This window comes from Myotis brandtii, unplaced genomic scaffold, assembly GCF_000412655.1.
Source record: "Myotis brandtii unplaced genomic scaffold, ASM41265v1 scaffold123, whole genome shotgun sequence".
NCBI classification, from domain to species: Eukaryota; Metazoa; Chordata; class Mammalia; order Chiroptera; family Vespertilionidae; genus Myotis; species Myotis brandtii.
Genome location: NW_005354291.1, coordinates 18,542,455 through 18,555,583, shown reverse-complemented (window position 1 = coordinate 18,555,583; position 13,129 = coordinate 18,542,455). Strand labels below are relative to the sequence as shown.

Genomic DNA, 13,129 nt, shown 5'->3' with positions numbered 1-13,129 from the left:
GCCTGAAGCCGGGGGACTTGACCTCGGAGTTGGGAGGGAAGTAACGGGAGCCTCTCCGAAGCCCAGACCCACATCAAAGTTGGGGCCCCGCAAGGGCCGAGCAGTTCACTGCGTTTGGGTCAGCGTTATATTCCAGGGGCAAATAAAGTAATTTGAACATGCAAAAAAATAAAATAAAATAAAATAAAATGTGCATAACAATAACACTATTGTGTATGGATGCACAAACTCTCAGCAATAAAACAAAAACCAAAAACACTGGGCTCAGAAATAATTAACTCTAAATTCAAGATAGTATCTTGAAGTGAATAGATTAGGGAGGGGAACACAGAGAACTTCCATTTTGTTTCCATAGTTTTACTTCTTTAAAAACCCAAAACAAAATAAAGTTGGAAACAAAAATGGCAAAATGGCAAGGTTTGATATATTTGGACAGTGAATCCATAGGTATGCCTTATAATAGTCTCTACGTTTTAGGAATGAAATGTTTGTTATAACAAGGTTTAATCTGAAGAATAAAACGTGCGGGCGGGTTTTTTTTCATTTTTGGTACATTTGATCTCATAAAGAATATTTTTTGTTTTCTTTTTTTCCTCTTTTAAAATTAAAAATTGTTTATACTTAAAATGTGCAACATAATAAAATGATTACCCCAGTTAAGGTAATTAACATATCCATTTCCTCACATAGTTACTTTTTTTGTGTGTGTGGTGAGAACGCCTGAAATCTACACTTAGAAACTTTCCAATATTCAATACAGTATTAACTATAGTTTACAACTTTTAAAACTGTTTTAAAGTTATCTTACTCCCAGTAAAGAGTTCTTTCCATTTGGCTGTCATACAGTTGTTGATCCATTCATCAAATGTATTTTGAGAATACAATCTTTGCCAGACTATGAGGATATCATAAAAGAATATGATAAAACATATCAATAAAGTAAACTTTCTCAAGCAATTTGTATTCGAGTGAGGAAGTTGTTAAACCAAAAAAGAAAAACAAAAGAAAGAAATATATAGGATATAAAGGGATAATAACAAAGAGACGACATGCACGTTGCAAAGAGGAAGGGGAATGTGCATCTGTCGGGGGTAGCCAAAGCCGATTTCAAGGAGATGCTTTTGAGTTGACTTAAGGGAGAAGTGCCTGCCAAGGGTGCAAAGGCATCCCAAGCAGAGGGAACAGTCTGTGCAGAGAACTTGAGAGGCGCGCAGCACGGGACGTGGAGAAGCACAGGCTGGCGCGGCGGGTGGAGTGACGAGCTGGAGGGAGGATATCATAATTAGAAGCTAGAGAGGAAGGGGGCTTGATGTGGGCGCCGGACGTATCGGAACTGGTGCTATACTTTGTTCTACAGGCAGGAAACGGCGGCCCTGCAAGCGTTGACATAACTTCCACTGAACACGACTAGTAAGGACCAGAACTCAGGGTAGTAATCTACCTCTAATTGTGAAAGGGCTACCGTGCAGCCACCTTAGCCCCCAAATCAAAATTACATCAAGTTCATTTTCCAAGTTGCCTATTATGTCCCACTTGAGTTTCCCCTTTTCTGTCGGCCCCAAACCGCCTAAGGACGCAAACCGTCTCGACCACCCCCTCCCATTAGGCCGCCCAGGGCCTCTTAAAAAGCCACGAGGGCTCCTAGAAGTTTGCACGCAGGAGGCTTCGGGAACTACAAGTCCCAGCATGCAACCCTCCTGTAAGAAAAAGGGCCGCTAAGCGGACCATCATGCAACGCTCTCCGAAAGCGGGTGGGGCTCTCGATAGGGGCGGCCGACTTATAGCGTCGCCTAGGCAGCTCCAATCACGGGACAGAATACACTTCCGCTTCCGACTCCGAGTCCTAGAACCGCGAATACGCGCAGCTTCGCCGCGGAGACGTCATTCGCCCGCGACAGTACCGGCCCGGAGGTTCGGCGGAGCGGTCCCTCTCCGGCGTGGTTTTCTGGGACGGTTGCCTGTCGCCCCGGCCTCTGACCTGGGAGCGACGAGGAAAGCGGCGAGATGACGGACCGCTACACCATCCACAGCCAGCTGGAGCACCTGCAGTCCAAGTACATCGGCACGGGCCACGCCGACACCACCAAGTGGGAATGGCTGGTGAACCAGCACCGCGACTCCTACTGCTCCTACATGGGCCACTTCGACCTCCTCAACTACTTCGCCATTGCGGAGAACGAGAGCAAAGCTCGAGTCCGCTTCAACTTGATGGAGAAGATGCTGCAGCCCTGCGGACCGCCGGCCGACAAGCCCGAGGAGAACTGAGGTCCCGCCGGGCCGCGCTGTGCGGGACAGCACCCGTGTTCCTCCGGTGTGCCGACCTTCCCGCGCGCCCTGACCCGGGGGGACCGGTTCTGCGCGCCTCCGGCGTCTCCCCGAATAGACGTGCTTCCTCCGGGCGCCTCTCCTGACCTGCCTGCGTGTGGACCCTCGGAACACAGCGTTGGGGCCCCTGAGAACTCTGACCTTGGCAACCCTGAAGCCAGCGAGCGTCAGAGGAGGCGGCACTGGAGTGAGACGGAATAGGGAGGCTCGCTTTTAGCCCGTTGATCGTCGCTGTTGGTTTTTCCATAAAGTTCAGAAAATGTTGAGTCTCTTGGTGTGGGCTGCTTGTGTTCGGGTGAGGGGTCCAGGGAGGGTTCTGGGGACTGCCGTTTCTTGGGAGTCCGAACCGGAAACGTGGGCAGGGGTGTGGGCGCGGGGCCAGCGTTCTCTGCCTGACACTTAAATCTGCCCTGCACAAGCCTTAAAAAATTATCCCACCCTGACTTCTCCCAGGAGCCCTTTGCAGGTCCGTAATGCCTTCAGTATTGAGGTTTGTGATCATTGTATCCCACCATCTTTTTCTCCCATTCAAAAAATCTTTTCTATTATTGCCCTCCTCTCTCTCTGAAATTGCATCCTCTCTTTCTCTTGGGACTTTGTGGACAGGTCATGAGAAATGACAAGCTGTCAAAAGAGTTTTCATTCATTCAACATTCAACAAGTATTTGTTGAGCCGTACATGGTAGGCATTGTTTCAGGCTTCGGGGCCACACGAACTGTAGACATAAGCAAATGTTAGAAGGTCCTGTAGCGAGGATGGGAGTAGGTGGGGTTGCAATTTTAAGTAGAATGCTCCTGTTAGATTATTGAGATGGTGACATTTGAGCAATGACTTTAAGCAAGTCAGGGTAATAGCCATACAGACAACTGAGGAAATTGCTTTCCAGGCAAAGGGAACAGCCAGTGCGATGGTCCTGTCGCTGGGATTGTGTCTGGTTTGTTGGAGGAACAGCAGAGGAGTGTGTGGCTGCAGGGAGTGAGCAAGGGAAGGAGTAGAGGGACAAGTAATAGGAAGGGAACAGAGAAGAGTCTGGTAGGCCAATGTAAGGACTTCTGACTTTTACCCTGAAGGAGATTGGGAGCCATTGCGAAATTATTAAGTGATAAGATCTGTCATTTTAGATCAGTGGTTCTCAAGCATATAGGCCTTGGGATTCCATTCCATTCCTACAAGTTCTTGAATACCCTACAGAGCCTTTGTTTATGAACTTTGTGGCTGCTAGAAAATTTTAAAACGTCGTAATTTATTTAAAACAATATTAATAAAACCATTACATGCTAGCTAAAAACACTTTTTAAAAAATTTTTGTTGTTAATCCTCACCCAAGGATATTTTTTTCCATTGCTTTTTAGAGAGAGTGGAAGAGGGGGAGGCGAGAGAGACAAACATCGATGTGAGAAAGACACATTGATTGGTTGCCTCCCACAGAGACAGGCCAGTAAGCCGGGACAATTGAAATAGGGAAACAGATAGATAGCTAAACAAAATGACAGAGCAATTTACAGCAGGCACAGGGGGTCATCTCCCTAGAAGTAACATCTGGACCTCAGTTGTATTTCAGCTCCAGATCTAGAAAAGCAGCAAAACCAGGTGGGTAACACCAGGACTATCTGACACCAATCAGAGACCACCGCCCTGGAAGAGCACACCTAGAAAACAGAATATTCTGCTAAAACCCTCCTAAGATTTTCATCTGCGGAGAAGCTAAAACCTCAATATAAAGGACCCAGTGTGTGCTCTCCCTCTGGGGGGCAGCCTCCCCTACCCCAGCCATTCCCTTTCCCTCTTCTTCCCCCACTTCTCCCACAGGCATGCATCTCCTGTGGGCCTTATCATTTGGTCGGGCCCTGCCAAGGCATTAAGGGTGAGTTAATTAAATGTTTGATCAAATATAGCAGGCTAATTTTTAAGTTGATAATTTTGTATGGCCCTCGGATGATTTATAAATACCCTATAGCCCTTGGCAGAAAAAAGGTTCCCCACTCCAGGAGACTTGCAACCAGGGGAGCAATGGGCAGCAGCAGCTTGTCCCAGGCTAACCCCTGAAACTGATCCCACGGTCTTTTTTCTGACTTCCCAGAGGCTAAGGCAGCACAGCCGAGGCTCTCCTGTTGCTTCTTCTATGCTAATCCCTTGCTTGTTTACGTTCCCAGTTTTAATAAATGTTCCCTCATAGTCATCTGGACTCGCGTGAAATTTTTCCTTCACGAAATCAAGAACCCATACACTACCGGCTGGCCTTAGGCAGGCACACCAAGGGCCAGGTCCCCTTTCAGGTAACACCACAGGCTCCCTGACCTGGGTGAGGGATAAACTTGTAACCCAAGTGCCCTTGACAGGGAATCAAACTTGAATCAAGACCCTTCAGTATGCAGTGCAACACAAACCAGTGAGGCACACTGGCCAGGGCAACACTTTTTTAAAAAATCTTTCTTTTTTTAAACAATTTTGCACATCTTCAATGTCTAGCTTAGGAGAAAGCTGGATTCTCCTACCTACTTCTGCATTCAAACTATTGGGATATGAAGTTCTCATTGAAGTATGAAAAAATTACTCATCTGTAGTAAGGGAGAAATATTTTAATAACCTTTTCAAATAATTGTGGATAATCTTTGATACTCTAGCAAAACCCAACAAGTAGTAATTTCTTAAAAGTTTGTTATGGCATGGAATTTGATGAGTGAATTTTTCAGTCTCTATTACATTAAAATGTATTCATGTATCTTAAACTTTGAATAGATCTTTTACCCATACATTATTTTGCAACATCATGCGTCAGTAGTTTAAAAAGTATTGGCTCACTGAGTTATATAGACTTTCCAAATGTTGACAACATGTCATACATATCAAGTCACATTAATATCACCACTGATTTCATCAGGAGAGTCTTACTGTATTGGGAAGCAGGAAAACTACAGTGAGTATCAGTTTTTCACAATTTTAAGTTTTTGCTTGGTAGCCTAAATTTGATCACTGGTAGCAAATACGTACTATCTGTTGTTTTTCTTGAAGTGACAGGCCCACTTAGTTCGTTTTCAAGAAAATATCTGCTTAATGCCAATTCTGAATAATAGTAGTTTGGTTCTTTCCAGTGAAAATTGTGTTTCTTGAGAAAAAAAAAAATAGCCAGTTCAGTTTACAACTCAATTTGTGCTTTCCTTTGAGAAACCATTGTACTTTAGTGGCAGCAGAAATGCTTTATGCGTATTACCAGTTTTGTCCTATAAAAAACTTCAAAAGATGTGTTCTCCAGCTCAGATTCATAAAATCAATACTTACGACTGCTTCATCAAGAACAAGTTGATTTTTTGGTTTTCTTTGTTTTATTGAGAAGTTGATGACAGTGGAGAATGCAATGACATTTAGTAGTTTGGTGCCACTGCCTTGATTCATGCTAAGTGCTGGTAGTTTTACTCACGGCTGCTTTTGTGCCCTCTGTACAAATGTTAATGCAGTGGAAATGGCACATAAAATCTTATTATGCAAAAAGATGAAACCAGACCACCAACTTATACCATACACAAGAATAAACCCAAATAGATAAAAGACTTAAGTGTAAGTCATGAAACCATAAAAACCCTAGAAGAACATATAGGCAGTAAAATCTCAGACATCTCATGTAGTAGAATTTTTGCTGATACATCTTTTAAGTAAGAGAAACAAAGGAAAAAATAAACAAATGACATTACATCAGAATAAAAAGCTGCACAGCAAGAGAAATCACCATCAAAATGAAAAGGGAACCCACTGTATGGGAGAACATCATTTGCCAATGATACATCTGATAAGGGGTTAATATCTTTTTAAAAATAATTTTTTAAAACATGTTTTTATTGATTTCAGAGAAGCAAGGAGAGGGAGAGAAAGACAGAAACATCAATGATGAGAGAGAATCATTGACCGGCTGCCTTCTGCATGCCCCCTACTGGGGACCAAGCCCACAACCCAGGCATGTGCCCTGACTGGGAATCGAACCATGGTCTCCTGGTTCATAGGTCAACTCTCAACCACTGAGCCACTCCAGCTGGACTGGGAGGTATTATCTTTGTTTTACAGATGATAGAGGTTCAGAAAAGTAATTTGCTGAAGGTCACCCAATTACTATGTGACTAGGCCAGAATTTGAACCAGGTCTATCTAGTTTCAAAGTACAAAGTCTTAAATATACTGTTGTTCAAACAGGTCTAGTTTGTAAAAATCACATTAGAATAATTTAAAATCAGTGATTGTCTCAGATAAAAAATAGAAATATTAAAAGTGTCAGAGACAGTGCTCTTGGCAGTCCCAGATCTGTCTCTTGCTTCAACAGTGTTTGGATAAACAGACCCAGGGACGCCCCTTCCAGCCTCTGACCACCTTCCACTGTCTTTTCCAGTCACCACCTTCAGAACCACCTCAGCCTCTGAGACCAGCCAACACCGTTATTTTTTCTGCCTCAATTCCTTATTGCCTGCCGGAAGCCGGTCCATCCTTGCTGCTTGACACAGTCGCTGCAGGAAAGAAACATCTGCACAGCATATGTTTCAAGGGACCTGGCATATATAGCATATTGTTCTTAATATGTTTGCTCTCCTTAGCGCCATGTGTTTTAACCAAGGTCACCTCTCCGAGAAAGGTTGTTTCCCCAGGTGGGGATTTTTCCCTGAGGTTAGGGAGGGGATACAACCCCTTAACTAAGTGCCAGGCGGGTAGTTAATCACTTTAACTACAAACAATCACGCTTAAGCTACATAATCTTTACTCCCTGGAATGGAGATAAGAAATGCCCTAACCTTTGCAATAGAAATTGACAGGATTAAAATCAACTGGTATAAATACAGATGTAACAAGACAATAAACATCAGATCCTAACCAGAACTTGGCTGGAGATCCTGGCTAGAGGTCCTGACTAGGCTGCTGATCAACTGAAGGCTCTCTCCGTGTCATTCCTTCTTCGCCGACTCCGTCCACACCTTTGGGGACCCCTGGACCTGCTGGGGTTGGACCCCAGCAATTGCCAAACAACCATGAGCTCCCAAATTCATCAGAATTATTCCACCGAGGTGGAGGCTGCTGTCAACCTGCCTGGCCAACCTGCATCTGCGGGCCGCCTACACCTACCTCTCTCTGGGCTTCTATTTCCTCCGAGATGATATGGCTCTGGAGGGCGTGGGCCACTTCTTCCACAAGTTGGCAAAACGCAACTCTTAAGTGCAAGGGCACTGAGCATCTCTTAAGATGCAAAACCAGCGCGGTGGCCACGTTCTCTTCCAGGACGTGCTGAATGAAGCCTCCCCAAGGTGAGTGGGGTGAAGCTCAGGACACCATGGAAGCCACCCTGGCCTTGGAGAGGAGCCTGAACCAGGCCCTTTTGGAGCTGCAGGCCCTGGGTTCCACTCGCTCAGACCCTCATCTCTGTGACTTCCTGGAGAACCACTTCCGGGGTGAGGAGGTGGAAATCAAGAAGAAGATGGGAGACACCTGACTCACCTCCGCAGGCTGCCGGCCCCCAGGCTGGGCTGGGAGGGTATTTCTTTGAAAGGCTCACCCTCAAGCAGGACTAGGAGCCTTTGGAGCCCAGAGGCCTTTGAGCGGCCTGTCTGCATCCCTCAGATGTCTGGCTTTTGCCTGAGCCTCTCCCCAAAACCACTAGCCATTCTTTTAACCACCCTGGAGCCCTCTACAATGCATTGGACCAAATGGAAAAAATAAAGCTTTTTGCAGAAAAAAAAAAGTTTATAAATTATACTGAAGGAATATTAAACCAATATGGAAGTTCTTATATAACTAAGTAAAAATGCAACTTGAAATATTTTGAATAAAGATGATTTTAATGGGAAGAGTAATAATTTGTGTGTGGGGGAAAATCCATTTAAAGTGTAGTCCTGCCAGAAACCGGTTTCGCTCAGTGGATAGAGCATCGGCCTGTGGACTGGAAGGTCCCAGGTTCGATTCCGGTCAAGAGCATGTACCTGGGTTGCGGGCACATCCCCAGTAGGAGATGTGCAGGAGGCAGCTGATCGATGTTTCTCTCTCATCTATGTTTCTAACTCTCTATCTCTCTCCCTTCCTCTCTGTAAAAAATCAATAAAATATATTTAAAAAAAATAAAATAAAGTGTAGTCCTGCCGGGGCTGACCAGCAGCCCCTGAGGGATGGATGAACAGATTACTCCAACACAGTTTCACTGTGAAAGAGAAGGCTAAGGGACAGCCTGGCTGAAGAAGCCAGGCATCCTCGATTGCCTGCCTCGTTAGGCTTTTATTGGAATTTTTATCTTTAGATACAATCAGTAGGGTGAGTAATCTTGGGAGGACACATTTGTTTACATTGTCCTCTAGGAAAGGGCATCCAGGGATTAAGCATAAAGATTCCAGTAAGCACCTGGGGGTCTGCACAAGCACAGACTTGTTTGGTAAGGTCAAGGAGTAATTAGGGGTGTCACCTTCGACACTCCCCTAAGTCTACCCTAAGTCAGAATTCCAATAAACAGGGCAGGCAGCCTTCTACACACTTCCCTTTTATTAAAACTTTCCAACCAAGTCTCATGCTTCCCAACATAGTCCAAATAATGTAATTGATCCAGTTATTCTTTTTTGTTCTGATCTAAAGTTATATTTGTGTCAAACACAGGAGGGCAGCAGACGATGCTCTGATACAAATTACTTTTGGAAAAAACTCTGAACTAATAGATTTTGCTAACTTGGAAGAAAGTCAACTCTATATTTATGTACAGTGATGTTGTAACTAGAAATCCACTTTGTGAACTATAAAGTGATGAGCCTGGGATAAGATGTGGACCCTACCCTAAAAGGATGCTAGTTAGGAAAATAAACACAGCAGCACATAAATAACTCTGATCTGTAGTAGTGAGAGGTAAGTGCAAAGAAAAAAGGCCAGAGAGTTTACATGAAAAGATTACTGCAAACTGCCAGTGAGGGTATGGATAAGGACATTGTTGAGAAAGAGTCTTTTGAGCAGAATCATGAGCGATAAGTAGGATTTATAAGTGTTAAGATAAGGGTAAGGCAGTATGAGCCTCTGGGAATATTTCCAGCTGCTCTAGCAAAGGCAGGAGAATTCAAACCACTCATTCCTATTTAAAACCTTCCCAATACTTTCATTTAAAAAACAGTATTTTTGTATTGATTTTTCTTTTTGAGAGAGAGAGAAACATGGATGTGAGAGCATACCATCAATTGAGGGATCAAGCCCACAACCTGGTCTTGTGTCCTGATCAGGAATTGAACAGCGATCTTTTGGTGCATGGGATGACGCCCAATATTTTCAATGTCTTATGGTTTGGAGGGTCCTCCACTCTTTCGCTCCTGCTTTCTTCATGAAGCTGGAAAAGCAAGTTAAGGTCTAAGTCCTAAGATTGTTAACTCAATCTTTACAACTCTGGAATAGTTATTATCTCATTCTACCAATAAGCAAACAGACATATAAAAAATTAAGTTTTTGTTGTTGTTTTAATATAACTCAGCTAGGAACTAGTAACACAGGGACTTACACTCAGATCTGTTTCCAGCATCCAGGCTCTTCGTAGAGTAGGTCAGGGTTTCCTAGCCTGTTTCATGGGATTCTAATTGCATGAAAAGTTCTAGGTGGGGTTTTTGGAGGGGTTGGGGGTAAGGAGGTAATGGCAGGAGCGGCCGGTGATTGGGGGGATAAGGGTAAAGGAATATCTTGATTTTAAAAGTTTCAGAAATGTCCCACACCTTGGAAATTCATGCTTCAGGTTAGTTTTTAAAAGTTCTGCAGTAAGAAATTTTGCTTAACTCATTTCCTAAACTTATTTGATCTTGGACTCAATAATTTTCCTTCTTCCTGAGATTCTAATGCTCTCAGTTGGAAATGAATACTTTTGTGAGCAGAGAGTTCTTTGTTCTCTGTTTTGATTTTTTTCATCTCTCCAAGACTAACAACTTAAAGATATTAGAAGGAGAAGAGACAATTAGTTGTAAATTAATTGTGCAAATTAGTTGTGAAGCTATCTGAGACTCATGCTTTTTCAGGACAAGGGCATGAAAAAAATGTTATTGAGGGATTTGGACATTTTAGTTCATTAATTGTATTAGTGTCTGGAGTGATTAGAGGTGAATTATCTGGCAAACCAATGGTTGGCCTACTTCAGAGAGAGAACAATTTGTTCTTCATGTACGTGACTTCCTATCTCATATCCCAAATTCTTTCCAGGCTCCCCATGTCCTTCATTTTCCTCGCCTGCAATATACACATCACACATACCTGTCCACTCAATCGGAAACAGTGAAAACTGGGAAAGGGTGAGGGGTGCTGGTAGGAACTCAAGAAATGGAAGAATCCCTCTCAACTCTCACACTACACAGAGGGTCTATCTGCTACAAGTGACCCTTTGAAGCTCTGTTCTTTGATCTGTGTTAGCTCAGAATCCTTCCGCATCTCCACTTTCCTCATTTCCTATCTGCTGTTCTCAGTGGTTAATCTTGTCTCTCAACTTTTCCTCTTATCACTCTAGCCTGCAGCTTTAAAGAATTATAGCCTTAATACCTCCATGTCTCCTCTCAAAGGCAGTGACCTTCAAATCAGAAAAGCCTCATACCACTAAAAATGGGGAAATAAAGTGATGGGGGGGGGGTGTTGTGGTACATAGCATCAAACAGTTAGGGGTTCACCTTCTCAGCCTCCCTCCTCTGTTCAAGCTCTCAACTAGCAGACTAATCGGTCCACCAGCATCTCTTTCAGAATTCTGCCCTTTACAATGAGGGTATCACAGTCCTACCTCCATGAATTTTTCTATCAGGATCAAATACATTTGCTTTATAGAAAAAAAAACCCACAACAACAAGTCTTTCTACTTAAAAAAATTTACAAAAAGGTACAAAAAATATATATAACATGGGATATTCCACTTCAAATTAACAGCTGTTTATATTTTGTCAAATTTGTTTTCCTTTCCTATATTTAAAATAAGGAAGATCCTTACTCCATCCCATCTTTAAAATAGTATAAGACTTAGAAGAATTTTTTCTAAAAATTAGTTTAAAAGCAAGCAAAATGTATATTTTCCCATGAAAGTTAGGGCTTGAACATCTTATTACTAGGTTAACTTGAACTTTAGATGATAAAGCAAGGACAATGATTTAAGCTGATGTTGTCCATCATGTAGCTTAGCATTCAACACACTAGAGATGTTTTTAAAATATTTGTTGTTCAGCAACCCAAGTAGGTCTATCATCAAACCATGAAAAGCACTGAAGAGATACAAAAATGATAATAAAAAAATTAAGGTCACGATTAACAAAGAAAACAGAATTATCAATGGAGCTCCAGATTCCATAATAGTGGGCACTCAATAACTGTATTTGTTGAATGATAAATAGGTGAATGAATGAACAAATGAGTAAAAAATACACAGGAAGAAATGGGGGTTGGGGATGGGTATGGTAAATGCTGGACAAATTGATTATGGATCTTTCTATCCTTTGGTCCAAAATAGAACTCTGATGTTTTGTGAAGTGTTAAAAACATCACTGAAGTGATTTTAATCCTATCAAGTGTGATATGCATGAAAGTTTTTTTTTAACCTCAAATAAATGCACACTGTTCCTATCCCTTGGTATATTAATAAGCAATATGAAACATAGCAAATACCTATATATCTTGACAAGTTCACATAAAATAAGAGTTTCAAGCTAGGTAATTCTCAAAATATATTTTTGATTGCATAAGCAATTTCACAATATTCATTTTTATATGGTCACAGGGAGTTCTTAGTTTCTTGAGTAAGGATATTTTGCTAAAAAACAAGTTTATCTCTCATATGTAGGAGAAAATAATTATCAATATGGAAAATGAAATACATCTCAGTAGGGATCTAATTTGGAGATGATGAATATAATATAGTAGCACAAGACAAGATGTGCACCTTGTCTTCCATGCATTTAAATAGTCCTATAATTATTGAAGTATGAATTGTAAAAAACAATATATTTACACTCATGGTTGTAAGCTGGCTGGATCATGAAGATGAATTTTTCTCTAGCTCTTCAGTAATCTCTCTGGCTTTTATCCTATCTCCCTCTCCATTTGTCTCCTTTTGATTCTTGCAGTGCTGTGATAAGAAATTTAACTGGTAATTGGTGTAGTGAAGTCAATACATCTTTAAGCTTTTCTCTGAGCCCTACAAAAACCTTTGAATGCACATATCAAGGCATGTCGTGGTAGTTAAATTTCACATAATCTGAAGTTTGTGTCACAGAGACACAAATTTTTAAGGTAGTAAATAAGACATATTGGTGTGAAGGATTCCATATTTTGACAGCATGCACTTATTTATGTAAAATAAGTGCTATTAATGGAATTAAATGCTAAATAATATTTATATATTTTTATGGGTGGGTACAGTAGAAGATTGTAGGGATTATTCATTTGTAAGAAGCACTTAAGTATATTAAATGTACTTATTATATTTGAGTTGGTTATTCATGCTTCTGTATCAAATCTCTGAAGAAATTTAAAGCTGATGAGTTTAACAAAAGTATTTTTTAAATGAAACCATAGCTGTGAGTTTATTCACTATTTTAGCCAGTAACTTTGCTCACTACAAATTCTATAACAGGATGCAAGCTGCAACCCTACCCAGGCCAGGACTCTTGAAAATGTTTGTAATGGGGAGCAGGTGAAACTGGATGCTGTTGTCTGAGAGCCATCTGAAGGGCATGCCTTTCCAATAGCATCATATGCGATATGAAAGTCAGCACTGTACCCTAATAGTCACTCTGTATAGTCAAAGTTTGCAGATCATGGTTGTTGTTTCTGAACTTCTGAAAGATTGTTTTCA

The 13,129-nt window shown here is 41.9% G+C and overlaps 1 protein-coding gene across 1 annotated transcript; it reads left to right on the top strand.

Annotated features, from left to right (window-relative positions):
• The first annotated feature begins 1,864 nt into the window (after positions 1 to 1,864).
• Positions 1,865 to 2,594, top strand: SF3B5 (splicing factor 3b, subunit 5, 10kDa). Its single transcript, XM_005859089.2, has one exon. The coding sequence runs from the start codon at positions 2,005 to 2,007 to the stop codon at positions 2,263 to 2,265; it is 261 nt and encodes an 86-aa protein (XP_005859151.1). The 5' UTR covers positions 1,865 to 2,004; the 3' UTR covers positions 2,266 to 2,594.
• Positions 2,595 to 13,129: the final 10,535 nt, after the last annotated feature.

Excerpts from the sequence above, each read along its gene's own strand:
- SF3B5 (XM_005859089.2), top strand. The coding sequence starts at position 2,005 with ATGACGGACCGCTACACCATCCACAGCCAGCTGGAGCACCTGCAGTCC.